The sequence below is a fragment of the Tupaia chinensis genome, unplaced genomic scaffold, assembly GCF_000334495.1.
Source record: "Tupaia chinensis unplaced genomic scaffold, TupChi_1.0 Scaffold000061_1, whole genome shotgun sequence".
Lineage (NCBI taxonomy): Eukaryota > Metazoa > Chordata > Mammalia > Scandentia > Tupaiidae > Tupaia > Tupaia belangeri.
This window is the reverse complement of record NW_006159519.1, coordinates 1,583,177-1,609,823: the sequence shown is the minus strand read 5'-3', so window position 1 is coordinate 1,609,823 and position 26,647 is coordinate 1,583,177. Positions and strand designations below refer to the sequence as shown.

The following is a 26,647-nucleotide window of genomic DNA, read 5'->3' as shown; positions in this document are numbered from 1 at the left end:
GTAGGGAAGCGGGCTCTTGGCTTTTTTATTTTTGTAACGTATTAAATTGCCAGAGGATATGTGCATTCACAGAGAGACAGAGAAAGAAAGCACCCTCTGATGGGGCGTAGCCACACTGCAGTCTTTTCCCTCCATCCCATCAGGGTTTTGAGAATGCATGGACACACCTGGTATGTTTTTTGAACCATGCCTGGGATTTGAACCACAGCCAGCCTTGTGGGATCGGGTCCCCAATGCACAGCACCTAACCACTGCACTGTGCAGCTGGCCTGAACGTGCGTGTGTTTTATTTTAATTTAATTTATTGTTAGTTTCTTTATTGTTTTAAATTTGATCTAGGGCACATGCACTAACCAGAGAGAGAGAGAAGGAAAGCGAACAAGCAAGCTATCAGGTCTGGGACTCGAACTGCAGTCAGCCACGTGGGAATCCAGCACCTTAACCACTGCACCACCTACTGCACCCCCGTGTGCTGTAATATAAATGCTGATTAGTGACTACAAGCCTCAGCTGGGAAGTCCCTGTCTCCACTGTCTTCCTCTGAGACCAGCTTCCAGTAGCAGGGGGAGCCTTCTACTAAGTTGAGGAGGCCAGGAGGGTAAGGGGCAAGCAGCTGGAACCCAAGTGGGGCATGGCCTCACACCCAGCTCCACCTCCAGTAGCCATGTGGCTGACAGCTGCGGCACCCCTCTGGTCTCAGCGCTGTCACCACTGGGAACGCTCCAACAGCGCTTCCCTCAGGGCAGCAGCGAGACCGGGATGAGATCCTGCAGGCAGAGCAGAGCTGAGCTCGTTCCTGCAGAGACGAGCCCCAGGCCAGGCCAGTACCTGCTCACTGAGCGTTCCCCACATGACCTGGCCGCGACAGGGAGGTGGTCCAGGGAGGTTAGTCTGGATCTGTGAGACTCATCTGTGGGGCTCTCGGGAGCAGAGAATTTTTGTGGCTGAGCATCTTGGGCTCTGGCCTGCCTCGTCAAGGCCGCCGTGGCAGGGAGAATCGAAATTCTCCATCTCTGCATGACTCAGACACCACCAGCCACACGTGCCAGGAGCACAGGAGGGCCTCCAGGGGCTCTCAGGCTGCTTCCTCCTCCTACCTGGGCCCATCCTGCCAGCCTTGCTGTCCGGTGTCCTCAGAGGTGGGTCCCCTCGTGCCCTGGGCCCCTAGTTAGCACCTAGGTGACATCAGGTGGTGAAGGGTGCTCGCTCACCTTTCCTTTCAACTTCCCGACAGTACCTGAACCAGTTCGAGAACTGCTGCGGCCTGCGGGAAGGAGCCATCCTCACCTTGCTGAGCGACATCGGTAAATCCCCGGCGGCCAGGCCGGGCCCTGTGGGAGTCCTCACCGAACATGGGGGAGATATTTTGGTCCTTTGGAAAGTGGGGTGGGGCCTCGGGTGGAGTGTGGAGGTCAGCAGAGCCTAGTCAGGCAGGCGCTGGGCTCAAATAGATCTCCCTTCCGGACAAGTCACAGGCGAGCCGTGATGTATGTCGAGGACCAGATTTCCTTTCCCGCTCAAAAGCTCCACTCCCTTCTTTCCTCGAATAGCCAGCGATGGAGTCAGTTGTCATCCGAATGAATTTCATTCCTTGGCGGTGGGTTTTCCCACACCCACGCTGGCAGCCTGTCACCAGCCGCAGGCCGAAGAGAAATTGCCCTGTTTGGTCCTTCAGTACCACGGTGTCCTCAGGCGAGACTGTGGTGGCCTTCCTGAGCAGGTCAGGCTGGCTTTGGGAGAACAAGAGTATCCGTAGTCCAGTGGGGGAGGGGGGTCACTAAGTCTCATGGGGCTGGGGCCTCTCCGGGTGGGAACTCGTGGAGTTCTGTAAGTTGGCCCACAGGGACGGTGTCAGCAGTGTAGGAGAGACACTCAGGGCTGCTGCTTTTTTTGTTTTAAATTATACACTCCAAGGTTGTTGGTGCAAGTTGATTGTGTGGGATCTAAGGTTAAGAGTTAACCTGCCAGGGGACCAGCAGATGGTGTAATGGTTACGTTGCTGCGCTCCCACGTAGTTGACCATGGTTTGAGTCCCGGAACGTTGGCTTAAAACTCAAGCCAGGCACGTGTGTGTGCATGCCCAAGATCCTAAGAGGGACATGGAGGAGAAGGGGTTGTGGAGTGGCCATCCTCCCTAGAGGATGATTTCTTGTTTTCTGGCCTTCTGTCTGCCTTTCTGGTGAGTGCACATGCCCTATAACAGAAATCACTCTTTAAAAAAACAAAACAAAACAACCTCCCAGTTAGTGGGGCTGACAGGTGGTGTGGTGGTTAAGGAGCTGGACTCCCACATGGCCGACCACAGTTCAAGTCCTGGACTTAATGGCTTGCTTTCTCACTTTCTCTTTCTGGTCAAAATAAAAATAAGTAAATAGGGGCCAACAGGTGGTGTGGTGGTTAGGGAGCTAGACTCCCACATATCTGACCATGGTTCGAGTCCTGGATCCGGCAGTGTGTGTGTGCATGGCCAGGGTCCCTGAAGGAGAACGGCAGAGAAGAGCTTACGGTATTGTGTGGCCATCCCCTGGGGGTGTGTGTGTTCTTACTTTCCCTCTTGCTGTCTCTCTCCGCTGGGCACATGCACCCTATGGCAAAAACCAAATAAATAAGTAAAAATAAGTAAGTAAGTAAATAAATTTTTTTTTTTTTTTTTTAAGAAAGACGAAGACGTACCCAGAGTTCGATCCCCAGGTTTGAGGAACGGTGCCATTTCCATCCTCCTCTACCTCAGCCCTTCAAAGCAGTGTATATATATTTCTCGTTTGTTCAGACCTTTCTTTTTTAAGTTGCCAAGTATACAGAAAAGCAGCCTAGCCATGGCACTGTGCATGGACGCTGGTGCTTGGGAGGCCTGAGTTCAATTCCCAGCCCACTCTAAAAGCTGGCACTGTGGTCCCCCTACTCAGGAGGCTGAGGCAGGAGGATGACGACACCGCGAGACTCAGTCTGAAATATAGCAAAACCGCCACTGCCACCACCACGCACACGCACACACAGCGTACAGACGAGGGACGAGCGTGGGACGGTGCACTCACGCCATCCTCCCCTGTCCCGTTACCAGCGTTCAGCCACATCTGCGAGGCTGAGTTCTCCAGCCCCTGGCCTGGAGGGAGGTGGTTCTCCATCTCCAACGCTGGCCGTAGGCATGGCCTGCTTCCGTCTCCTTCCTTCCTCCACCTGACAGGAGAGGCAAGAGGAAAAGTCAGTCAATGAGAGATTTAAGATTAAGGTCCAAACAGTCTGACAGATGAAACGCCCATCTCCCTCTGTGTCCTGTGTCTTTGTCCTCTTGGACAGAGGTCACCTCGAGGGCAAGCTGACCTGACACCAGCCTTGTCCGATGGGAGGACCGCCCAGCTGAGTCCTCTGCACTGGCCTGAGCAGTGGGAGGGCCCACTGTCCACCCCAGGAGCTGGTCCCCAAGTCGAGGATTCCACGAGTTTTCCTGTCAACCTGCCATGCAGCTGACCCAGCCACGATTCGTTTAGATGTTTACTTGATCGTATTTCTTACCTCTTCGGGGAAATTATTAATTGTTCTCTGTCATGTTGTGCCGAAGGCAGGATAGAGAGTTGGAGAATAGTCTTTTGCTCTTCATGGATGGCTTTTTTTTTTTTTCTTTTTGAGAGGTTTTCACTGTAGGGCGCGTGCACTCACCAGACAGACAGAGAGAGACATAGAGACAGAAAGCAAGAAATCATCCCCCAGGGGGGATGGTCGCGCCACAATCCCTTCTCCTCCATTCTCCTCTCGGGATCTTGAGCATGCACGCACACGCGCCCGGCGTGAGTTTTAAGCCACCGGGTCCAGGACGCGAACCGCCGTCGACTATGTGGGAGTCCAGTGACATAGCCATTACGCTAACTGCTGGTTCCCATGGATGTTTCTCTTTGGTTGGCGCTTCATCAAGCTATTATTATTATTATTATTATTATTATTTGCTATAACATTTTCTTTCACTAAATTACTTAGGCATTTATTAAGAAAGTCTTTAAATTATTGGCACAAGTAAACATAAGCATCTACTTCCTCATAGGGACTTTTCACTTCCACAAATAGTTCTTTACTAACACAAATACAGCCTCTACTGGTGGCATATTCTTTCGGTTTGGGTGCTTTTTGAATCCGGTGACCACCCACTCATGTAGTAGCTTTGGTGTTGTCTATCCAAGCTGTGCACATGCATGTGTGTGTGTGTGTGTGTATTTCGGTTACTCGTAAATCAGGACAGCGCAGCCAGGAGAGCTCTTTAAGTGTGCGTTTGGTACAGCTCTCCTGCCAGTGGAGGGGTGCGAAAACTTTTCTTTTTTAGATTTGTGCCATAGGGAGTGCATGCCTTTGCCGAGAAAGACAGAGGGAAAGTGAGCAATCACCCTCAGGAGGGATGGCCTCTACAATCTCCTCTCAGGATTTTTTTTGGCATGCACGCGTGCCTGGTGTGGTTTTCCAGCTACAAGGCCCAAGATTCAAACCCCGTGGTCGGCCATGTGGGATCCAGCACCTTAACCACCACGCCATCTGCTGGCCCTGAAATTCTTTTTGATTTTTTGGTCCTAATCTTATGTGTATAGGAGACACACTTTCTGTAGGGCACATGTACTCTCCCAAGAGACAGAAAGTGGGGGCTGGGAGAGCTGTGTGTGAGGAATCACTGCCCGGAGGGATGGCCATGCTGCAATGTCTTCTCCTCTGTCCTCTCAGGATTTTGGCACACATACACATGTGCCCAGCGTGTTTTTCAAGCCATTGGGTACAGTCAGCCATGTGTCCAGCTGCCTGACCACTATGCCGCCAGACAGCCTGTGGAATGTAAATTCTGTAGGGCACTGGCTCTCCTTTTTCTCTGTGACCCCGGATTGGGTATAATTAAAACTTTGAAGTACACAAGTACACTAGAATTAAACTTCTTGTGTGTTTTTTCTTTTTTTTTTCTATTTTTTTTTTGGGGGGGAGATTTTTGCTATAGGGCACACATGCCCATCAGAGAGACAGAAAGCAAGGAATCATGCCCCAGGGGATGCCACACTCCTTCTCCTCCATTCTCCCCTCGGGATCTTGAGCATGCTCACACACGCGCTTGGGTCCGGGACTTAAACCGCAGTCGACTACATGGGAGTCCAGTGATGTAACCATTTTGTCATGTGTTGGTCCCAGAATTAAACTTCTTAACAGAAACTTGAGTCACTGGAACAGCTCATAGAACAATGATTTCTAGTACAGTTGAGCTTCTCCATAAATACTCATGAGGCTAATGAAATAAATCCTAAAGGGAATTAATATAAGTAAAGACTTTTTAAAATTTATTTCTTCCATGAGCAGGAGAGACACAGGGAGACAGAGACAGCAGCCCCTACTGGGTCTTTACACTCCATCCCCTGACCAGCCGGTTCATGGGCAAGCCCAGGCTTTCACTAAATTACTTAGGCATTTATTAAGAAAGTCTTTAAATTATTGGCACAAGTAAACATAAGCATCTACTTCCTCATAGGGACTTTTCACTTCCACAAATAGTTCTTTACTAACACAAATACAGCCTCTACTGGTGGCATATTCTTTCGGTTTGGGTGCTTTTTGAATCCGGTGACCACCCACTCATGTAGTAGCTTTGGTGTTGTCTATCCAAGCTGTGCACATGCATGTGTGTGTGTGTGTGTGTATTTCGGTTACTCGTAAATCAGGACAGCGCAGCCAGGAGAGCTCTTTAAGTGTGCGTTTGGTACAGCTCTCCTGCCAGTGGAGGGGTGCGAAAACTTTTCTTTTTTAGATTTGTGCCATAGGGAGTGCATGCCTTTGCCGAGAAAGACAGAGGGAAAGTGAGCAATCACCCTCAGGAGGGATGGCCTCTACAATCTCCTCTCAGGATTTTTTTTGGCATGCACGCGTGCCTGGTGTGGTTTTCCAGCTACAAGGCCCAAGATTCAAACCCCGTGGTCGGCCATGTGGGATCCAGCACCTTAACCACCACGCCATCTGCTGGCCCTGAAATTCTTTTTGATTTTTTGGTCCTAATCTTATGTGTATAGGAGACACACTTTCTGTAGGGCACATGTACTCTCCCAAGAGACAGAAAGTGGGGGCTGGGAGAGCTGTGTGTGAGGAATCACTGCCCGGAGGGATGGCCATGCTGCAATGTCTTCTCCTCTGTCCTCTCAGGATTTTGGCACACATGCACATGTGCCCAGCATGTTTTTCAAGCCATTGGGTACAGTCAGCCATGTGTCCAGCTGCCTGACCACTATGCCGCCAGACAGCCTGTGGAATGTAAATTCTGTAGGGCACTGGCTCTCCTTTTTCTCTGTGACCCCGGATTGGGTATAATTAAAACTTTGAAGTACACAAGTACACTAGAATTAAACTTCTTGTGTGTTTTTTCTTTTTTTTTTCTATTTTTTTTTTGGGGGGGAGATTTTTGCTATAGGGCACACATGCCCATCAGAGAGACAGAAAGCAAGGAATCATGCCCCAGGGGATGCCACACTCCTTCTCCTCCATTCTCCCCTCGGGATCTTGAGCATGCTCACACACGCGCTTGGGTCCGGGACTTAAACCGCAGTCGACTACATGGGAGTCCAGTGATGTAACCATTTTGTCATGTGTTGGTCCCAGAATTAAACTTCTTAACAGAAACTTGAGTCACTGGAACAGCTCATAGAACAATGATTTCTAGTACAGTTGAGCTTCTCCATAAATACTCATGAGGCTAATGAAATAAATCCTAAAGGGAATTAATATAAGTAAAGACTTTTTAAAATTTATTTCTTCCATGAGCAGGAGAGACACAGGGAGACAGAGACAGCAGCCCCTACTGGGTCTTTACACTCCATCCCCTGACCAGCCGGTTCATGGGCAAGCCCAGGCCTGTGTGCCCAGGGAGGTCTCCAGGCTCGAACCTCTACCTTCCCGCATGGGTCAGCCCCGCAGAGCATTGTGTTTTACCACAGCATCACTGCCCATCGGGTCTTTCAAAAGACCCGATGTCTGCGTATAGTTAACACTCCCACATACGAGCGTGACCTTGGGCATGTGACATAGCTTTTCCCAGCGTCATTCTCTGTGTACGTGAACATTGCTCATTTCACTGGAACTGTTAGGATAAACGGAGGTGACACGTGCACAGCCTCCTCGTTCCCTTCTGTCCTTTTTGGAAAACTCCAGTCCCTAGTGTCGGTCATGTCCTGAGGTTGGAGCCAGCAAAGCAGACAGGTGGTGTCCGGTGAGACCCCATCCTGGACGTGGCCCACCTTCCTCAGACCCCGTCCCCCTCCGACATTCTGGGCGGCGTTGTATCATCCCCTGATTTTGTGTTTGTGCTTGAGGTCGCTGATAAGCCTGCATTTTACTTCCGTTTCCATTTCTGATTTGTGTACCAGACTCATGTTTATTTCTCTTAAAGGATCTCGTGACCGAGCCCAAGTGCAGAGCTTTCCTCCCAGCTCACGTAACCTCGCTCTTGTGCCCCGCAACATCTCCTGAGCGTATTCTGGTCAGTTTGTTACAAGCACTGGCCCCATGCTCCTTTGCTGGACTCGCTGCCGCCGCCCTCTGCCAGGCTGATTTCCAGGCAGAGCCACACCCTTGACGGCCAGGGCCACGTTCATTGTCCCCTCTTCTAGGTTAACCTGTTGGTCCCTAAACCCTTCTGTGTCACTGGGACGCCCAGGGACACCCCCTCTACACATGTCAAGATAATAGGCACAGGTGGGATTTCCCCCTGAACTTGAAACTGCCCACGATGGTGTTGCAGGAGAGGCAGGAGGGGAGGATGAGCGGAGGCCGGGCCAGTGCAGGGCCCAGCTGCCTGTGCCACACCAGCCCATCGACCGTGGCCCTGATGCTGCGAGACATCGGAGCACAGGGGCAGAGGCAGGGGAAAGGATTGGACTTTGATGCATTGTGACCCTGAAATAGCTCAAGGAAGTTAGCTGTCAGTGGACTCTATCCACACAGTCTTGCTCATTATTCTTTGGAAAACATTGGCGTGCGTTTCCTTCTGCTGGAGGAGGAGCGAGCTCCGGAGCGCCCAGGACCGAGGGCCGGACTGTGGCCCTGTGTGGCCTGGGGGCCTGCTGGGCAGTGGGCTCTGACCGTTTGGGCTTTAACAGGTCTTAGACTGGGATTGGTCTTCCTCCACCCTCCAGGGGGCCGCCTGCCTGGTGACTGACTGGCTGTCCTCCAGCCTAAGGAAGCCCACCCCGTTTTCACCAGTGCTGCGTTCTCCAGGTCACCTCTCTTCCTGTTGGTGCTGCTCCCTGCCGGCGTCCAGGGGCGGACCAAAGAGGAAAGGGGAGTTGGGAGTGGACACATGGCTTTGGGGAGAGCTCTGTTCTAGGGGTCAGAGAAGTGAGCGTGCTGGCTTTTCCTTAGTGGCAGATTTCTGGGCTCGTTCTGTTGAATATATAGTAACAGAGTGGTTGCCTGATCTTGGGTCATTTGCACGTAGAATATGTGGGAAAGCGTAAATAAGCAGCTAAAGAAACAACAGTAGTGAGAGAGTCCTAGCTGTTCCATCTGCCAGCTCTGTAACCTTGGGCAAGGTGCGAACCTCTCTGGGCCTCAGCGTCCTCAGCCCCTCATGAGGGGTGTGGGCTCTGACTGATCTCTGAGGTCCCTCTGCTTTCACTGTTCAGGTTGCTGGGTTTTTGTTTTTGGTTTTTGTTTTGTTTTGTTTTGGTTTTTTTGAGAGATTTTTCACTCTTTTGTTTTGTTTTGTTTTTTGAGAGATTTCTGACTCTAGGTTATGTGTGTTCGCCAGAAAGACAGAGACAGACAGAAAGCGAGAAATCACGCCCCAGGAGGAATGGCCACACTGCAATCCCTTCTCCTCCATTCTCTCGAGATCTTGGGCACACATGCACATGCACCTGGAGTATTTAAGCCACCGGATCCAGGACTTGAACTGTGATTGACTACGTGGGAGTCCAGCGACATAGCCATTACGCTAACTGCTGATCCCCCCAGTTGCTGATTTTCAGGATGTGTGGACGTCCACACAGCTGTCTCACCTAACTGCTTCCCATAGGTTCTCCCCTCAGTGTTTTGCATCCTCTCTTGTCAGGAGCTCTGTCTTCTTGCTTTCTATTTGTCCCCGTGCCACCCCGTGGGTCCCTCTCTGTGCCTGGACTGGCAGCTACTATGTCCAGTCTCCCGTTTGACGGCCACTCTCGTGGCACCTCTGTCAGCTGCAGCCTTTCCCAGATCTGCATATTCAGCCCCGTCTCCAGCCTAAATGCCATGTCTGTCCCAACAGGCATTTCTCCCAGTGTCGCTCCCAAGCTGCAGTCCTAGACTGCTTCCTGAAACCAGCTCACTTTCCAGCATCCTCTCTCTTGTCGCTAGACCCGTCTTTCTTTTCTTTTTTTTCATAATTCTTTTTTAATTTGTAATTTTGCCAGCAGACGCATGCAGTCCCTGAAAGGAGGGGGAGAGAGCAAGAAAAGGGGGAAAAAGAAAGCACGAGAAAGCCCCCGCCGTGGAGCACAGTCGTGCCGCAGTCCCTTCTCCATTCCTCCCTCCTGTCAGGATTTTGAGCATGCAGGCACACACGCCGGGTATGTCTCAAGCTGCCAGGTCCAGGACTCCGGCCACACAGTCAGCTGGGTGGGCTCTAGCTGCCAGGTCCAGGACTCTACCACACAGCCGCTGGCCCACAGACCCGACTCTGCCGGTTACCCAGACGAGAGTCAGTTTTGCATCTTGTCTCTTAGAGTCTGCTCCAGGCCCCCCATCTAACAAGTCCCTGAGTCCTCCCAGCCTTCCCTCACATCATCTTGTCCATTCTCCCAGTCTGTTCCCTGCCTCCACTAATCCCGTGTCACAGCAGATCTCTGTAACACTGCCCTCCTGCTAGTGCGTCTCCCTGCCTCTGAAAGGACGCTCTCCCCGTAACCCGCTGTCGGATCGAGGCCAAGCTGCCAGCTTCCCCGCAGCCGACCTGCAGGCTCTTTGCTCTTAGTCCTCCGCAATCCCTTCTCCTCCATTCTCCTCTGGGGATCTAGGGCATGCGCACACACACGCCTGGTGGGCCCTTGGCCCTCATCCTCCCGCCAGCGCTTGGCCCTCGATCCTCCTGCTGGTACTTGGCCCTCGTCTTCCCGCCGGCGCTTGGCCCTCGGTCCTCCTGCTGGCCTCGGCACTGCTACTTAGCATGCTGTTTCTGCGTAGCGGTCCTCCTGCTGGCCCTTGGCCCTCGGTCCTCCTGCTGGCCTCTGCACTGCTACTTAGCATGCTGTTTCTGTGTAACCTGAACCCATGACCCCAAGCCTTCCCGTCTTTGGGGACCCAGCTGTAGACCCGCCCTTCCCTGGGTCTGCTCTGACCTCTCCTTCCTGTGACTCTCCCAGGGATCCTCCTGTCCTCAGCCTCTTCTACCCATTTGGGACTTGGTATTGCCATTGTTACGTGATCTCTGCCGGAACCCGCAGCGGTGACACTGTAGGTACTCATTGAGCCGATAAGAGAATGAGTCCATGAGGGCCGGACTCGAACCTGGTGAGCCACGTGCAGTGTGGCTTCATTTGTACAGTGCTTAACCATCATAGCACAGGGCTGGCTGTTTCCCTCATGAACTTTTAGAAGACCCATCATACGTGTATTTTAAAATTCAAGGGCTATTGCATATCGCTTTCCAAAAACCACACACGGATTTTTACTCCTTTCAGCCAGATGGAGGAGTGTCCCTCATCTTTCATCGAAAACTCTTGCCGGTTGAAGAGGTGAAAAAGGCGGTCTGTTATTGCTCCAGCGTGGACTTCCCTCTTCGCGCTTGGCCCTGAGCCTCGTCGCCTCGCTGATTAGTCACTGAAGAGGTTGTAGCCAAGAAACCGTTAGCCAGACTAAATCTTCCCCATCTGGCCAGTTGGCTCTCCCGTCCGTTTTGTTTGGAAAGTCTGGTGACACCCAAGTGGCTGGCACTTAGTAGGCACGCGCCCAGATTTTACGCATGCTGCCCTTCTGCTTGGTGGCGGGGACCAGTCGACACCGATCATCTTTCTCTTCTCTCTGTCTTGGCTTTTGGTCCATTTCTGTCCGTCTCCTCTCTGTGGACTGTGTTTGAGGCTCAGGGCTTCCCAGGGAGCTGAGTCATCCTCACAGCTCATGGGTGGAAAGGAGGGGTTCCCGGGCTGCGCCCTGATAAGCCTGCTCCCCTACATGGGAGTCTGCCTGCCCCTGTCTGTTCCCCAGTTTATGGTTTCTAGTCTGAAAAGTGGACAGAGGCCACGCTTCGGGATTCTCTTCACCAGAAAGAGCTTATGTCACATCCTTCAGTTACGTGTCTGTCAGCCGCTTAGCTACGGGAACGAGGGTTCGTGACCAGGTGACGGGAAGGGATGTTGTGCTGCATGGCAGGTCCTTCCCTTGGGCCTTCCGTGACACATGTCCTGGCCACTGTGTGGTCTAATTGAGAGTCCTCAGGTGGTGCTTCTCTTCTGTAATGGAAACATGAGAAATGAGCTGATTGACGTTTGTGCTGTGGTTTTCAGTTTTTATGAACATGTATTCTTACTATTGCCAGGGATTTTTTTTTTCTCTTTTTTTTTTTGGCCAGAGGGCGTATACCCTGAGGAGGGGAGGGAAAAAGCACCGTCTAAGGGGCATGGTTATGGCAAAATCTCTTCTCCATTTCTCCACCAGTTGCTGTGTCACACACACACATGTATCTGGTGTGTTTTTAAAGCTGCTTGAACCAGGATTTGAACCATGCAGTAGGCCATGTAGGATCCAGCCTCCTCAACCACCAGGCCACACAGCTGGCCCTTGATTTTGGAAAAAAAACTTCCAGATGTCAAATTCTTCTAAATCTCATCTCATTTTCTACCCAGTTTAAACCAAGTTACCTTCTCAGCTCGAGACAATTTGATTATTTTTTTTTAAATAGCTTTTTGCTACAGGGTGCATGCGTGAGACAGAGCAGAGAAAGGGAAAGTGAGAAATCACCCTCCAAAGAGGGAAGGCCACGCCACAATCCATTCTCCTCCATTCTCCTTTTGGAAGTCTGGGCATGCATGTACCTGGCATGATTCTCAAGCCACCAGGCCTGAGACTCGAATCGCAGTTAACCAAGTGGGAGTCCAGCACATTAACCATCATGCTACCTCTGGCCCCTGATTTGGCTCATTTTATAACTCAGGTTGCTTTATAAAATGCAGCAGTCAGACCGTACTGGACTTCTCGATGGTGTATTCTGTAAGGGGAGCCGTCTGAGAGGTCTTGTCTGTATCAGTCACGTGGGACCCACCTAGTTCAAGAAAATCAGTAACAATTCCTGTCAGACGCTGATCTGACACTGTACTAAGTGACAGAGTCTCATGGGGCCGGCAGGTGGAGTGGTGATTAAGGGCCCTGGACTCCCACGTGGCTGACTGGTTCGAGTCCTGGACCTGGTGGTTTGCTTTCTCACTTTCTTTCTCTCTCTTGCTCGCTCTCTCTCTCTCTGCCCCTCTCTGGTCAAATTTGAATAAATAAATAAAGTTGAATACAATTTTTAAAAAAATAAAAGACTGCCCAAAAATGAAGACTAAAGTCTGGTTGACCCGGCTGTGGTAGGGAGACACTGCCCCACAGACTGGACCACGTGGCAGGCCCAAGTTCGAGTCCTGGGCCAAGCTTAAGACTGAGTTGGCAGGTGTGCACCTGTAATCCCTGAGACTGGGGAGGCAGGAGGATGGCAAGATCAATGCTGTCTGAAAGAGCCGGGACTTGAACCATGGTCAACTAGGTGGGAGTCTAACAACCTAGCCATCATGCCACCTGCTGGTTCCAATTTTATCTTTTTTCAATACTTATTCTAGTTTTTTTCTCTCTTCTCCTTTCTATGATAGAAACAGAGATGAAGGAAGAGACGATGGGGGTGGGGGGCACAGGCATCCCTAACAGGGTCACACCATGACCCACCCCCATCCTCAGCCAGCCCAGACCATGAGCACATGTGCACACGCCCAGGGAGACATCAGGGTGCACACCTGGGGCCTTCCCAGCGGGAGCTGTGATAGTTCTGGCCCGGGACTCGCATGCGTTTGCAGCGACCCAGTATTGCCTGCGGTGTGCTGGTGGCTCATTTTTCCCCTTTCGTAGCACAGTTAGCTAGGGCTCCTAAGAAAGTGACAAAGCCTCTCTCACGGGTAGACATCTCCCCCTCCAGTCTGACCGCAGACAGTCCCTGTCGCTCCGTGCCACACTGTCCCATCTGTTCAAGCAGAGACTGCAGGTGCTGAGCGACTTCACAGCCTGTGCTATGCAGCGTCCTTCCCAACTCGATCCTGATCTTCCACTGGGGGGGGGGATGTCCCTGCATTCGCGTCCCCACAGAACCCACCAGAGAACTGAGCGGTAGTGAGTCTGCAAGAACAGGGTCCGGGGTGTGAGGGGCCCCCGTTCTCCTCGCCCTTCTCCACTTCCTGGAAGCCCCTGTGGCCGGATTGACTCGGGGCCGTAGGACCTGGGCGCTCTCTTCCCGCAGGCCCTTCTCCCTCGCTGTCCTGTAGAACTGAGGTGTGGGGGCCCCTCGGCCAGTGCATTCCCCCTTCTCAGACTTCATGAGCATCTGCACCTGGAGAGCTTGTTACCATGGATCGTGGGGTCCCCCAGGGTTTCCCATTCAGTTGGTCTAGAAGGAGGCCTGAGAGTCTTGCATTTCTGGGCTGGCCCCATGGCCTGGTGGTGAAGGGAGCTGGCTCTCACATGGCCCCCGCAGTTTGAAAAACACAGTGTGTGTGCCCCAAATCCTGACAGGATGGAGAATGGAGGAAAGTGATCGTGGCATAACCACTCTACACTGGGGTGCTTTCTCCCTCTCCCCTTTGTCAGGTGAGCACCTGCAACCTCTGGCAATTATTTCAAAACAAAACAAAACAAAAAAACCTGTACTCCTGGCAAGCTCATCTAAAATTCTTGCTGATCGAAGAGGTGAAAAAGGCCTTTCATTATTGCTTTTTCATTTCTTTTAGAGAGGGCATGTGCACTTGCCGGAGAGACAGAGACAGACAGAAAGTGAGACATCACTTCAGGTGCTGCTGGCCTGGGTTGTACAGTTCGAGAACCGCTGCTCCAGGTCAGCTGGTGCCCTCCTGGGTGTAGGCTAGGAACCCTTGGCATGAGTGAGCCGGTTCTTACGATCTGTCCTCGCATAGCCGGACCGCCTTCACCCCACCCGAGGAGCGTCTGTCTGCCAGGCCCTTCCCTCCGTCACGCGTCTGCGTACCGAGAGCAGAGGCCGTGTCAGGGCGCACAGTGTTTGTCTTTGAGGGGACAGGAGATTCTGAAGCAAGAAGCGTTTCTTAGGCCTAATAAATACCCACTGCCCTTTCCACCCTCAGCCTCTGCACTTAGATACCTTCACGAGAACAGAATCATCCATCGGGACCTCAAACCAGAAAACATCGTCCTACAGCAAGGAGAGCAAAGAGTGAGTGACCTGCTGGCAGTTAGGAGGTTTGTGGGTGCCTAGGGGGCTGCATCTGCAGGCCAGAGGAACACCCTCTGCATGCTTGGTTTGTCTTCGCATTTCCTGAGCGAGGCTTTGATCCCTGAGAGTGCTGCTTTGATTTGAAACCGATTCTGCAAAATGTTCCTGCAGATCGAGGTAGCTTTGAGCGGGTCACATTGTTAGGGATCCGATAAGGAAAACAATGCTTGTCTTCCCACCTCCACCCCTCCGTTGGGACCGGCTGCTTGGAAACAGACTTCTTGTTTTTAGTTTAAGAGCCTCAAGTTTTGATGCTAGAATGGAAACCAGCTATAAATCAGTTCTGTGTGTCGCAGGGCAGAGATGTTTGGAACTGGCACCTGCCACCCAGCTGGCAGTTCCCCCGGGCTCTTTGTGACCCTCTTCAGTGCCCCTCAGTTGGGGGTGCTCGTCCCCTCCCTGTGGTCTCCCCACATTGATGAGCCAGGCCTAGCCGAGTGGAGTGGGGTCACTCTCCTCCTTGGTCCCTTGATGCCTGCGGATGTGGTAGAGCACCCACCAGCGTCCTGGCCCGAGAGGCTGGGCCATCTTGGCGCTCACATGCCTTCTCACTGACGGGTCTGAGGCTGAGATCTGAAGGTGATCACTGATGATGATCGCTCCCTCTGATGATCGGTGGCAGAGCAAGGGACGTTTGCCTAGTGTGTTTACAGCATGTGTTTTCTTCTGCCCTAACCTAGCGTTCTGCAGGCGTTTTTCTCCTATGCACCTGTCCAAGGCCCCCAGGGCATGCCTGAAACCGCGGATAGTACTGAGGAGCCCTAGTGTGCTGTTTTTCCCAACATTCACACATGTGATACAGCTTAATGTACGAGAGCTAAGCCACAGTACCTAGGAGTAAAATCGAGTGGTTATATTGATACAGTAGCCACATACTGTTACTCCTGCTCTTGGCTTCAGGGCTCTTCCTAAGTAGGATGAGGGTTACTTGCACACAAGCACCCCAGTGCTGCAGAGCCCATTTGGTAACTGAGAGGGCTGCAGAATGGCACAGGCAGGCAGTGTAGATGCATGCTAGCACAGACACACTACATAAAGGCATGTTCGTGTGCCAGGCAGGATGGAGTGGGATGGTGCGAGATTTCATCACGCTGCTCAGAACAATGCACAATCGAAACGTATCTGTTGTTCATTTCTGGGATTTTCTGTTGAACATTTCCTGACCGCGATTGTCCACGGGTGGCTGAAACCTTGAGTAGGGGAGAACAGCTGCATTTGGTGGCACGCAGGAAGTTATAGCTGCTGCTACCCAGGACTTCGGTAATCTCTCTGCTCTAGAGGCAAGCGTCAGAATCCTTGAGGAAGGGCATGTCGTCTCATGATCCTCAGAGTTCTCTTCTTTTTCTTTTTTCAGTTAATTCACAAGATTATTGACCTCGGATATGCCAAGGAGCTGGACCAGGGCAGCCTTTGCACTTCCTTCGTGGGGACCCTGCAGTACCTGGTAAGGAGTGTGCTCCGTGCTCGTTGGCAGGTTCTTCCTGCTGGCTGTATTCATGGGGCTCCTCCGTTCGCGGCCTCCAGCATCGAGGTCTGGGCAACACTCTGGATATTTTCCAGATGTGCTGGAATGAGATCAGACCCCGACTCCACTCAAATCAGCATTTTTGGCAACAGATGCCCCCTAGGAGGGGCAGTGGAGGGAGAAGCAGAACTCTGAACGCCCCACCCTTTCCTGTACCATGGAACTGAATATTGGGCTTCTGTTTGCATGTTAGCCGAGTGTAGGTGGCCTGCAGGTGTGTGCTTAGAGCTGGCAAAAGAGGCAGGCATTCCCCTGGCCCTTAGGAGTGTAGAGAGGAGCGAGAAAGGCACGGCCATGACACCTGTCCAGGCGAGTGAGGAGTCAGAGCCGGGAAAAGCACAGGTGTGATCAGGACCTCTCAGGAGGACCCAGCCTCTCCTGGGCCTGGCCTCCGAAGGGGGAGCATATGCAAGGGGCCAGCGAGGGCAGGGAGAGGAGGGGAGGTTCTGGACTAAGGGATAGTACATGGGAAGACTTGAAAGAATGGCTGGACTCTGGAGAAGAAGAAAGGAAGTGCCTTGGGTAAGGCTGAGAGAGAGGTAGGAAACAGGATTCAGGCCTTTGGGCTGAGCTGGAGATCTTAGACTTTTTTTTTTTTAAAAAGGTTTTTGCCCTAAGGCATGTGCAGTCACTGGAGAGAGACAGACAGAAACAGTGAAAGGGAACGTGAAAAATCACCCCACAGAGACGATGACCATGTCTCAATCCCTTCTCTTTCCAGTATTCTGGGCAGGTGCACACACATGCTCGCCCGGTGTGATTTTCTCATTTTTTTTTCTTTTTTTTCTTTTTTTTTGGGGGGGGGAGAGGTTTTCACTATAGGGCGTGTGTGCTCGCCAGACAGACAGAGGGAGACATAGAGACAGAAAGCAAGAAATCACCCCCCAGGGGGGATGGTCACGCCGCAATCCCTTCTCCTCCATTCTCCTCTCGGGATCTTGGGCATGCACGCACACATGCCCGGCGTGAGTTTTAAGCCACCAGGTCCGGGACGTGAACCATGGTCGACTACGTGGGAGTCCAGAGACATAGCCATTACGCTAACTGCTGGTTCCCGTGATTTTTAAGCCTGCAGGTCGAGGACTCGAAACATGGTCTGCCATGTGGGAGTCCAGAACCTTAACCACAATGCCACCTGCTGGCCCCAGAGATCTTAGACTTTACACTGAAACCTCCAGAAAGACATTGAGGGCTCTGAGTTGGAGAAGAAGCATGCAAACATGTTTACCATGTGAAAGGTCTACGCTGGCTGCAGGGCGAAGGGTGGACTGGGAACAGGAGTACGGAGCGGAAAGGCGTGAGGGAGGGGCTGTGGTCACGGGCCCTCCCCAAGCTGGGTGCAGCAGTAAGGGTGCCGGATGATCCCGTCCTGGAGGTGGTTGGCAGGACTTGGTAACTGAGTACTGCTGATGACAGCAACCACTGTGAATGGATCGAAAAAGGAGTCTGCAGTTTAGAAGATAAAACCAAAAGGGGACCAGCAGATCATGTAACGTTTTCGTCGCTGGACTCCCACATAGCTGACCAGGGTTTGAGTCCCAAACCCGGAAACTTGAAACTCACGTCGGGTGTTTGCGCATGCATGCCCAAATCCTGAGCGGAAAATAGAGGAGGGATTGCACTGTGGCTGTGTCCCTGGGGAAGGGGGCCATTTTTTGCTTTCTGTCTCTGTCTGTTCAAAAAGCACACATGCGGACTCTGAAAAGAAAAGAAAAGAAAAGAAAAGAAAGCCAAAAGAAGATTGAAAGCCACAGAGCTAGATGAGCTTAACATTTGATGTTTCTCAAATTAAAGAACACGATGTTGAGTGTTTTGAGGGCAACTCTGTTTCCTGCCTGTCCTGCCAAGCAGGGGTGAGCCCCATCAGTCTGTCCTGCTCTGAGGAACGCTGATTTCAGCGTTGTCGTCTGTCACCCGCGTCTGCGAGGAGCCTCCTCCTGGGCCCAGTTGCAGCCCCTCCTGTTCCAGGCCGCCTGCCTCGGCCACCCAGCTCTCTGTCTCGGCAGCAGGCATGCCTTGGGCTTTCTCCTGCCCCGTTGCAAATATCCGTCCGTCATGCAGCCCGGGTAGCTGGCTCAGGAGGTCTGGCCGGCCTTCAGCGTGGGCCTTGGGCACCGTGTGTACAGCCTGCCACTGTCCCCCTTGGCTGCGTGCAGGCCATCTCCCCGTCCCTGCTCAGCGCCTTGCCTGGGCCCTGCACCGAGGCTGTCAGTGAGTGCTGCAGTGCCGTCACCCTGTTTTCAGAGGGGAGAAGATGAAAAGGGGTGCAGGCCTGAAATGTGCGCCAGCGCGCCTGTAGGTCAGCCCCGGGGTCTGGCCCTTCCTGCACCAGCTGCTCAGGCATGTGCCCCCGTGTCGTCAGGCCCCAGAACTGCTGGAGCAGCAGAAGTACACGGTGACTGTGGACTACTGGAGCTTCGGCACCTTGGCCTTCGAGTGCATCACGGGCTTCCGGCCTTTCCTCCCCAACTGGCAGCCTGTGCAATGGTGAGTGGGGGCCCTCTTCCTTCAGCTCTGTCCACCTGACCCCCAGCATGTGCCTGAGGTCTGTCGTGTCTCCTTTGAGAAGAAGGCCTGCCAGGACCCAGGATGTGGGCAGCGCAGCTCCCAAACCCAGGGAAATAGAGCAGGCGTTACGTTACCTCCTTCAGTGTAACTCCACAGGAGGCCGTTGCTCTGGTTCCACCCGGGCAAGTGTGTGCAGAGTTGTGTAAACGTGGCACTGACCCTGAACATGCCGGCATCGGTAAACAGAAGACAGGGTCTGTACACATGGCGAACGTGAGGAGATACTTACTATTTACGTGAAAATTGGTTGACAAATTTGACTACCCCTGAATGTAGATGTTCATTTAAAAGCAAAAGAAAGCAGCTTACAGTGCGAGTCTAATAAGTTACCACAAAAGGTTTGCTAATTTAAATAAAAAGTCAAAGATACAGTTGAGGTTATAAAAATTACTTTGTATTCTCTAACTTTTATTTATTTTTAGTGTTGCTGTAGGACGAAGAACAAGAAGGAGAGCGAGAGAGAGCGAGGGGAGAGTGAGATCGCCCCTGGCTCATCCTGGCCGGTGCTTTTTCCGCTCCACTCTGCTGTCTTAGCAGGGTAGCCTGTCGGGGCGCACAGCAGTACCCCTCTTAGTTTAGGAGGGTTGTACTAAGAATAGGGCCAACTCTTAAAGGCATGACAGGACAGTTTGAAAAAAATGAAAAGAAAGAAAGAAATCGCTCCCGGGGGGATGGCCTCGCCACAAACTCTTTTCCTCCATTCTCCTCTCTGGGTTTTCAGCACGCACTCATGCACCTGGCGTGTTTTTCAACATGCTACCAGGTCTGGGACTCAAACTACTCAGTCAGCCATGTGAGATCTACCCGCCTTAACCACTATGCCACCACTGGCCCTCTAACTTTTTCTTTTATCATTATGAAAATAATGCATTGTTCAGGGCCAGCTAGCGGCGTGGTGGTTTAGGCGCTCGACTCCTACATGGCTGACCACGGTTTGAGTCCCACACCTGGTGGCTTGAAAATCACACTGGGAACATGTATGTGCATGCTCCAAATCCCAGGAGGAGAATGGAGGAAAAGGGATCATGACATGGTCATCTCCTCCAGGGGGTGATTTCTCACTTTTCTTCTCACTGTCTCTCTCCTGCAAGTGCACATACCCTATGGCAAAAACCTTTTTTAAAAAAAGCATTGTTTGTAGTCTGTATAAAAACTCATCCTTAGGGACCAGTAGTTTGCGTAATGGCTATGTCGCTGAACTCCTATGTAGTCGACTGTGGTTCAAGTCCTGGACCCGGTGGCTTAAACTCATGCCAGACACGTGTGCGTGCCCAAGATCCCGAGAAGAGAATGGAGGAGAAGGGATTGTGGTGTGGCCATCCTCCCTGGGGGGTGATTTCTTGCTTTCTGTCTCTGTCTCTCTGTCTTTCTGGTGAGTGCACGCGCCCTATAGCAAAAACCTCTCCAAAAAAACAAACAAACAAACAAAAAACTCATCATTACTATGTGCAATTATTATATCTCAACTGTAAATAAAACTTTTTTCGGGAACCAGCAGTTACCGTAATGGCTATGTCGCTGGACTCCCACGTAGTCGACCGCGGTTCGCGTCCCGGACCTGGTGGCTTAAAACTCACGCCGGGCGCGTGTGCGTGCATGCCCAAGATCCCGAGAGGAGAATGGAGGAGAAGGGATTGCGGCGTGACCATCCCCCCTGGGGGGTGATTTCTCTCTTTCTGTCTCTCTGTCTGTCTGTCTGTCTGGCGAGTGCACGCGCCCTATAGCGAAAATCTCTCTCAAAAAAAAAGCAACAACAACAACAACAAAACAACTTTTTTCTTTTTTAAGTTTTTTGCCATGGGGCGCATGTGCTCACCAGAAAGAGACAGAGCACACACGTGCCCCCCTGTAAGTTTCCAGGCATTGGATCTGGGACTTCTACCTCAGCTGGCCCTGTGGGAGTCCAGCCCCTTCCGCACTACGCCACCTGCTGGCCCCAAACAAGTGGTATCTGATCATGAATCCGAATGGCTCAGCCGTTCATAGGAAGTCTGCCGTCTGCAGAAACTTCTTAGAACTTCCCTCACCAGTGCCAGAAGGCAGCTGGCCCCCTTCTAGTAGACTCTGAAACCCGAAAGAAGCTGTTTTGTGAACTAGTTTGTAAGAACAGCCTCCCTTTTCTGTTTCCTTTTTCCTTTTTCTTTTATTTTTTATGGGAGAGAGCAAGTAGTAGGGGGAGGTATTTTGACACCACGTCTCATCACACTCCTGCCACAGCCAGCCTGTTAGCTGGGACAACAGGGGTGTGCCACCTCCCCTGGCCCATTTAGGCTGGGCCAGGAACTGAACCAGGCCTCCCATGTGACCTCAGCCATTGCATGATGGCACCCTCCTGTCTGAGCCACCACAGGGGGGCCTCGTCTGCTTTGTAAGACCTTTGGCGCCTTGAACACAATTTCACTATCTCATCTCAGATGGGAGCTATATGATAATCTCGGGACAAATTTAGTTTGGGTGTTGTACTTCTATTATAAAGCTACTTTGTTTAAAAACGCAAGAAGCATTTGGTATATCCTTTTTATAATTTCCTATTCACAACGTTTTTGTTTTGTTTTGTTTTTATTGCCATAAGGCTTGTTCCCTCAGTTTGATCATTCCACCATCTCTCCTCCTCCACTTTCCCACCCTCCCGGGATTTGGGGCATGCACACACATACACACGCCTGGCGTGTTTTTCAAACCACCAGGGCTGGAATTTGAGCTGCAGTTGGCCATGTGGGGCCCGGCCCCCTATGCACAGTGCTTGCTCCTCACCAATGGGGCCAGCCCTGTGCTTCAGCGCTCACGGAAACTCCGGTCAGAATACTGAATTTTATTCCAGAAGGTCAGAGGTCGCTCTGAGGTCTGTCTCCTGTGCAGTTGCCAGGTGACGCTGCAGCTATCGAGTGGCCCTCACCATTGCGTGGTGAGGGGACCGGCGTGACCAGCTGCCCCCTTGCAGGCACTCGAAAGTCCGGCAGAAGAGCGAGATGGACATTGTCGTCAGCGAAGACCTGAACGGTGCCGTGAAGTTTTCCAGCTCCCTGCCCTACCCCCATAACCTGAACAGGTATGACGCAGCCTCAGACCCTGCTCCTACTTTTCTTCCCGTTTAGAATTACAGGGGCACTTCAGAGAGCGTGTAGAAAAACGGGATTAAAATACAAGTTTATTTTGGTATGAACATTTTGAAATCCATGCATTATTTTTTCCAGATATACATTTTCCATAAACTTTTTGAAGTTCTCTGTTCAAGTCGGAGATGGGATCTGTTAACTTTGCAGTATCGTCCTGTGACTAAGAACTTGACATAACCCATCTTGACCTCAAACTTAGGGTAGACTCCCATCCCTTATACCCTCGCAGGAGGGTAGGAGTTGCCCTTTTCTAAATTCCCGAGAAAGTTGTCTGTACCTCTCGTCACCCTTAATAGCCGCCAGCGGGACGAGGATGGCACAGGGTCAGCTTTTCAGGGCAGGGAATTAGAGCTCGTTTCCGTGTGCACCCCTCCTCTCGCCTAGTGCAGTGTCGTCAGCATGAGTCCTTGAGGTTTGCCTGGCGTTACGCTCTGCCCTAGGGCCGGGGTGTAGCTAGGTAGCAGTATCAGAATCAGGCAGCCCACCCCAGCGAACTGCGGGATGGAACTGCACGGGCGACAGGCCCGAGTGCTCCGAGGAGGGGCAGAGGGACATCATATGGACTGGAGCTGTGTGGGGTACCTCTGGATGAGCTGGAACTTCTCGGAAGGGTTGAGAAAGCTGTGCAGGAAGAAGACAGATGAAGAGGAAGGAGGGCTGGGGTGCGGGGTCAGAGCGAGCAGGGGAGGCAGTGAGTACCTCTGTCGGCCTCAGGCAGGACTCGAGTGTGTCCAGGAGGCAGGCCAGGGTGCCATGGAGGGAGTTTGAACTTCACAAAACCACCGAACACTTCCATAGGGGCGGGGTAGCAGGCCTGCAGCTCGAGTTCTGGATCGTGTGGAGGCTCTCGGGGGGGCCGGGCGAGCCTGTGGTCCACTGTGAGGCTGCGCGGGTCATCCTCATGCAGCTAGTCGGAGACGATCGCTGGCCCCTGGGTCGGGAGGGTCCTGGCTTGGGGGCTGTCATAGCAGGTCAAGGGAGAGGACCGATGAATAATGAAACTGGTGATGCTTTTTCTCTCGGATGAATCTGTTTCCATTTTCAGTGGCCACGCACTGGCCGCCCCACCACCCTCATGTGCGTAGCAGCGAAACCCATGCAAGGTTTGCGCCTGCACTTTGGTGCCTAAGGGCAGCCCAGGGCTTGGCCGAGCCGCTGCCCACACCCTGCTCTCTTCTCAGCGTGCTGGCACAGCGGCTGGAGAAGTGGCTACAGCTGATGCTCATGTGGCACCCCCGGCAGCGGGGCACAGACCCCACATATGGCCCCAACGGCTGCTTCAAGGCCCTGGATGACATCTTGAACCTCAAGGTGAGCATAGAGCCAAGGCACAGCGAGGATCCCCCATGGGACCCAGCAGTTCTCACCAGACGGAAATGCACAGGACAGACCAGGCCGGGCTGCTGACCAGTGGGGAGACTGGGGCTGCCGTGACTCTCTGTACCCGAGTAAGAGGACAAGACAGCTACGCTGGTTGACATTGGCTATACGGTCATAGCTATGAACAAGCATGAGCCCTAAAGGCCGGGTGTGCCACAGGGCACCCAACCCCCTTCCTGGAGCTGTCGGGGCAGCAGGGGCTTCTGGCCACAGAAGGGCATCTCCGTAGGGGCCGGCCTTCTCCAGTAACGTCCGGGTTGTGTTGCAGCTGGTTCATATCTTGAACATGGTCACAGGCACCATTCACACCTACCCCGTGACAGAGGAGGAGACCCTGCAGAGCTTGAAGGCCAGGATCCAGCAGGACACGGGGATCCCAGAGGAGGACCAGGAGCTGCTGCAGGAGGCAGGCCTGGCGCTGACCCCCCACAAGCCAGCCACTGAGTGCCTCTCCGACGGCAAGGTGAGCAGGGCTTCCTGCAGACAACCCTGCCCTCCCGACGTAGCCGCTGGAAACCACTCACACTTCCAGGCTCCACTCCGGTCCGTCGAGCCGTGTGTCAGCCACACTGTGGCTGTACCTGCTGTGGCCCCGTAGGAGACAGAGTCACTCCGTGCTTGGCATGTGGACTCCAGCCTGCCACAGTGACTTTCCTTGGGCCTCGTTGCCAAAATAATACTTCTGACGTATTTACGACGACCTCTGTGTCCTGACGCATGTGAGGCGTCTGGCAGCCACAGCCATGTGAGCAGGGCCCTGTCCAGGGGAGCTTGGAATCCCACGTGGAGATAGAGAGGGACCAGCCCATGTAGGGACGCTTGCAGTGACCTTGAAACTGTATGGGAAGGACAATCAGGAGTAAAACGGAACGTCAGCCGTGGTAAATATGGTGTGCGTTCAGATAAGTTGGGAGAAACGAGAGTGAGTCGTGGAGAAATGGCCGACGCCCTTGCGTGTTGGCAGCCGAAGACGCTCTTGGTGGCAGCGTGGCCACGAGATCTCTGGTAGCCACGAGATCCCGTTTTGTTCTTGTCCCTTTGCAGCTAAATGAGGGCCGCTCACTGGACATGGATCTCGTTTTTCTCTTCGACAACAGTAAAATCACCTATGAGACGCAGATCTCCCCGCGGCCCCAGCCTGAGAGTGTCAGCTGTGTCCGTAAGAACGCCGTTTTTAAGTGACCATTTATGACACGGGACAGGGTGGGAGGGCAGACCCAGGGCAGGGGAGCCAGCGGCCTCAGGGTGGTCTTCCTTACGGGGAACTCGGGGGACTTGGGGGACTCGCTGTGGAGAGGCCGGCAGTGCTTTCCCCCTCCCAGACAGAACTTCGACAGGGCAGGGAGCACCGCCCACTTTTCTAGCCCCACCTACATTGTGAGATTTCATGTGTATATATGACCCCAAACAAGTAAAAGTCCCGGAGAATGAATATCCGGTGAAAAATAAGCCTCCTTCTCTCCCAACCCACAGCCAGCAACTTCTCCTCCCAGGAAAATTGCTGCTGTCACACCCTGGGGCACCTTCCGGCAGTTTCCCCCACATTGGTACCCCCAGACCACGTGGACCGTTCTGTCCCTGCCTCTCTCACTTGACATCTACTGGGAAATTTTCCCTTATTGGTACATAGAGACGGCCTTCCTTTCTTTTTTTTTTAAGTTTATTTCTCCCATGATTGAGAGAGACAGAGACCGCACACCCGATGGGGCTTAGTGCCATGGTCTACACCAGCTTCAGCTAGCTTCAGGTCCTGGGCACACTCAGGGAGGGCTCCAGACACCAACTTGGAACCTGCCCCTGTGAGTCAGCGCTGTGGAGTGTCTCATTTTACTGGTACACCACCATCCAGCTCCCCGAAGCCGCACTTTCAGAGAACTTCATACAATCTTACTGGATTGTCAGGGAAGTCATGACTTTTCCTGTGTTTTTCTATGCAAAAATGCATCATGACTTTTCCGACCACGCAGGTTGTGCCTGTGTACACGTGGCTCAGTGTTTCTTCGAGTTAAATCAGTAGCTGTCCGTGCATATGTTTCAGTGGGGTGCAAGAAAACGCACGAGCCAGGAACCAGGCATAACACCCAGCAAGCGTAATGGGGGAGAAGTTACATAATGTGAACAAGTGTGTATGTGCCGGGGCGTTGCCAGGCAGGACGTGGTTCATCGTAGGGAGTTCTCTGACGGTGGCCCGTGTCTCTCTTCCTAGTTCAAGAGCCCAAGAGGAATCTGCCTTTCTTCCAGCTGAGGAAGGTGTGGGGCCAGGTCTGGCACAGCATCCAGACCCTGAAGGAGGACTGTAACCGGCTGCAGCAGGGACAGCGGGCTGCCATGTACTGTGCCAGGCCTGTCTTTGACTTAATGGGATTAAAATTGCTTGGTGGCTTTGGCCCTTGGAAGGTGGCTGAGGCAGGGACCCAGAAACAACTGTGATGTGAGACAAGAGGGAGACACTGGTCTGGCCGGGCAGGCAGGGGCTGGGCAGGGGCTGGTCCAAAGGAGGCCTTGGAGGCCTGCTGGGTGCGTGCCGCCCACACATAGAGCCGCAGTGCAGGGCTGCGCTTGGGCTGGCCAGGCGGGGCCGTTTGAAACCTGGAAGCTTGTTGCCAGGTGGGTCAGCAGAACCCCTGGCTGTTAGGCAGAGAACGCCCCGACTCATGCCCAGGTTCTGGCTGGTTCTGACTGCTGTGGGCTGCTCCTTCGAGCAGTTCCCTGCCCGATCCTGATGTCGGTGCAGAACCTCACACACTGCTGAGGGCTGGGAAACCGCTCAGGTTATAAATGGCTACTATAATAATAGTAATTACAGCAGGATCTCCCTCGGCGTTTGTGGGGATTTTGTTATTGTACAGGAAGTGGTATTTGGATGCAGAGATGCTCCAAGGTTCTATTTCCTGTGGTCCCTGCAGGATGAATCTCCTCCGGAATAATAGCTGCCTCTCCAAGATGAAGAACTCCATGGCTTCCATGTCTCAGCAGCTCAAGGCCAAGTTGGATTTCTTTAAAACCAGCATCCAGATCGACCTGGAGAAGTACAGTGAGCAGACTGAGTTTGGGATCAGTGAGTGTACGCCTTGCAACAAGTTTAATAGAGACCAGTTCTTTTTTGGTTTCTCTTTCTAAAGTTTCTTTTGTCCCCTTGTAAATGAATGGCTTGTTTTGGATTTGTAGTGTTCTGTTTCTCACGATCTTTCTTCCCTCCTTTTTTTCCCCGCAGCCTCAGATAAGCTGCTGCTGGCCTGGAGGGAGATGGAGCAGGCCGTGGAGCTCTGTGGGCGGGTAGGAGACTCGGCTTAGGATTCTGTACTGACCGAGGGGGGAGTTTTCCAACGTGTGCCATTTTTCACTATCTCATCAAACCCCGGGTCAGTCTTCCATAGCAGAAATGAAGGTTTCCTTGCCATGCCCTTTGATCTTACACTTGCCAGAAAGAGGCCAGCGGAGTGGCCAGTAAAGGGAGCCCAGCCATGGCCAGATTTGAACTGCACAGCTGGACAGAGAAGCTCCAGTTTTAAACAGGGAGCAGCGTGTCGAACGCTCCTGGGGAGAAGCCTAGATCTCTTCCTGTTAGGAAGGGCCCTGCAAGAGTGGTCACACCAT

General features: G+C 52.6%; 1 protein-coding gene and 1 non-coding gene across 8 annotated transcripts in view; both read left to right on the top strand.

The window, feature by feature from the left end:
• The window catches only part of IKBKB (inhibitor of nuclear factor kappa B kinase subunit beta), a 51,998-nt gene that overhangs the window by 14,070 nt on the left and 11,281 nt on the right, over nt 1-26,647 (top strand). For 3 of the 7 annotated variants that reach the window (XM_014592802.2, XM_014592797.2, XM_027765447.1), the window contains exons 4-14: nt 1,235-1,304; nt 14,313-14,401; nt 15,816-15,905; nt 18,349-18,473; nt 21,496-21,603; nt 22,852-22,981; nt 23,319-23,513; nt 24,095-24,209; nt 25,257-25,380; nt 25,957-26,114; nt 26,265-26,326. In XM_014592802.2, the coding sequence (XP_014448288.1) occupies nt 1,235-1,304; nt 14,313-14,401; nt 15,816-15,905; nt 18,349-18,473; nt 21,496-21,603; nt 22,852-22,981; nt 23,319-23,513; nt 24,095-24,209; nt 25,257-25,380; nt 25,957-26,114; nt 26,265-26,326 (1,266 nt within the window). The remainder of the gene's footprint in view (nt 1-1,234; nt 1,305-14,312; nt 14,402-15,815; nt 15,906-18,348; nt 18,474-21,495; nt 21,604-22,851; nt 22,982-23,318; nt 23,514-24,094; nt 24,210-25,256; nt 25,381-25,956; nt 26,115-26,264; nt 26,327-26,647) is intronic. The other 4 variants (XM_014592811.2, XM_014592807.2, XM_006141661.3 and 1 more) reach the window with 2 other exon arrangements.
• LOC114004564 (small Cajal body-specific RNA 11) lies at nt 19,046-19,183 on the top strand. Its single transcript, XR_003546689.1, has one exon.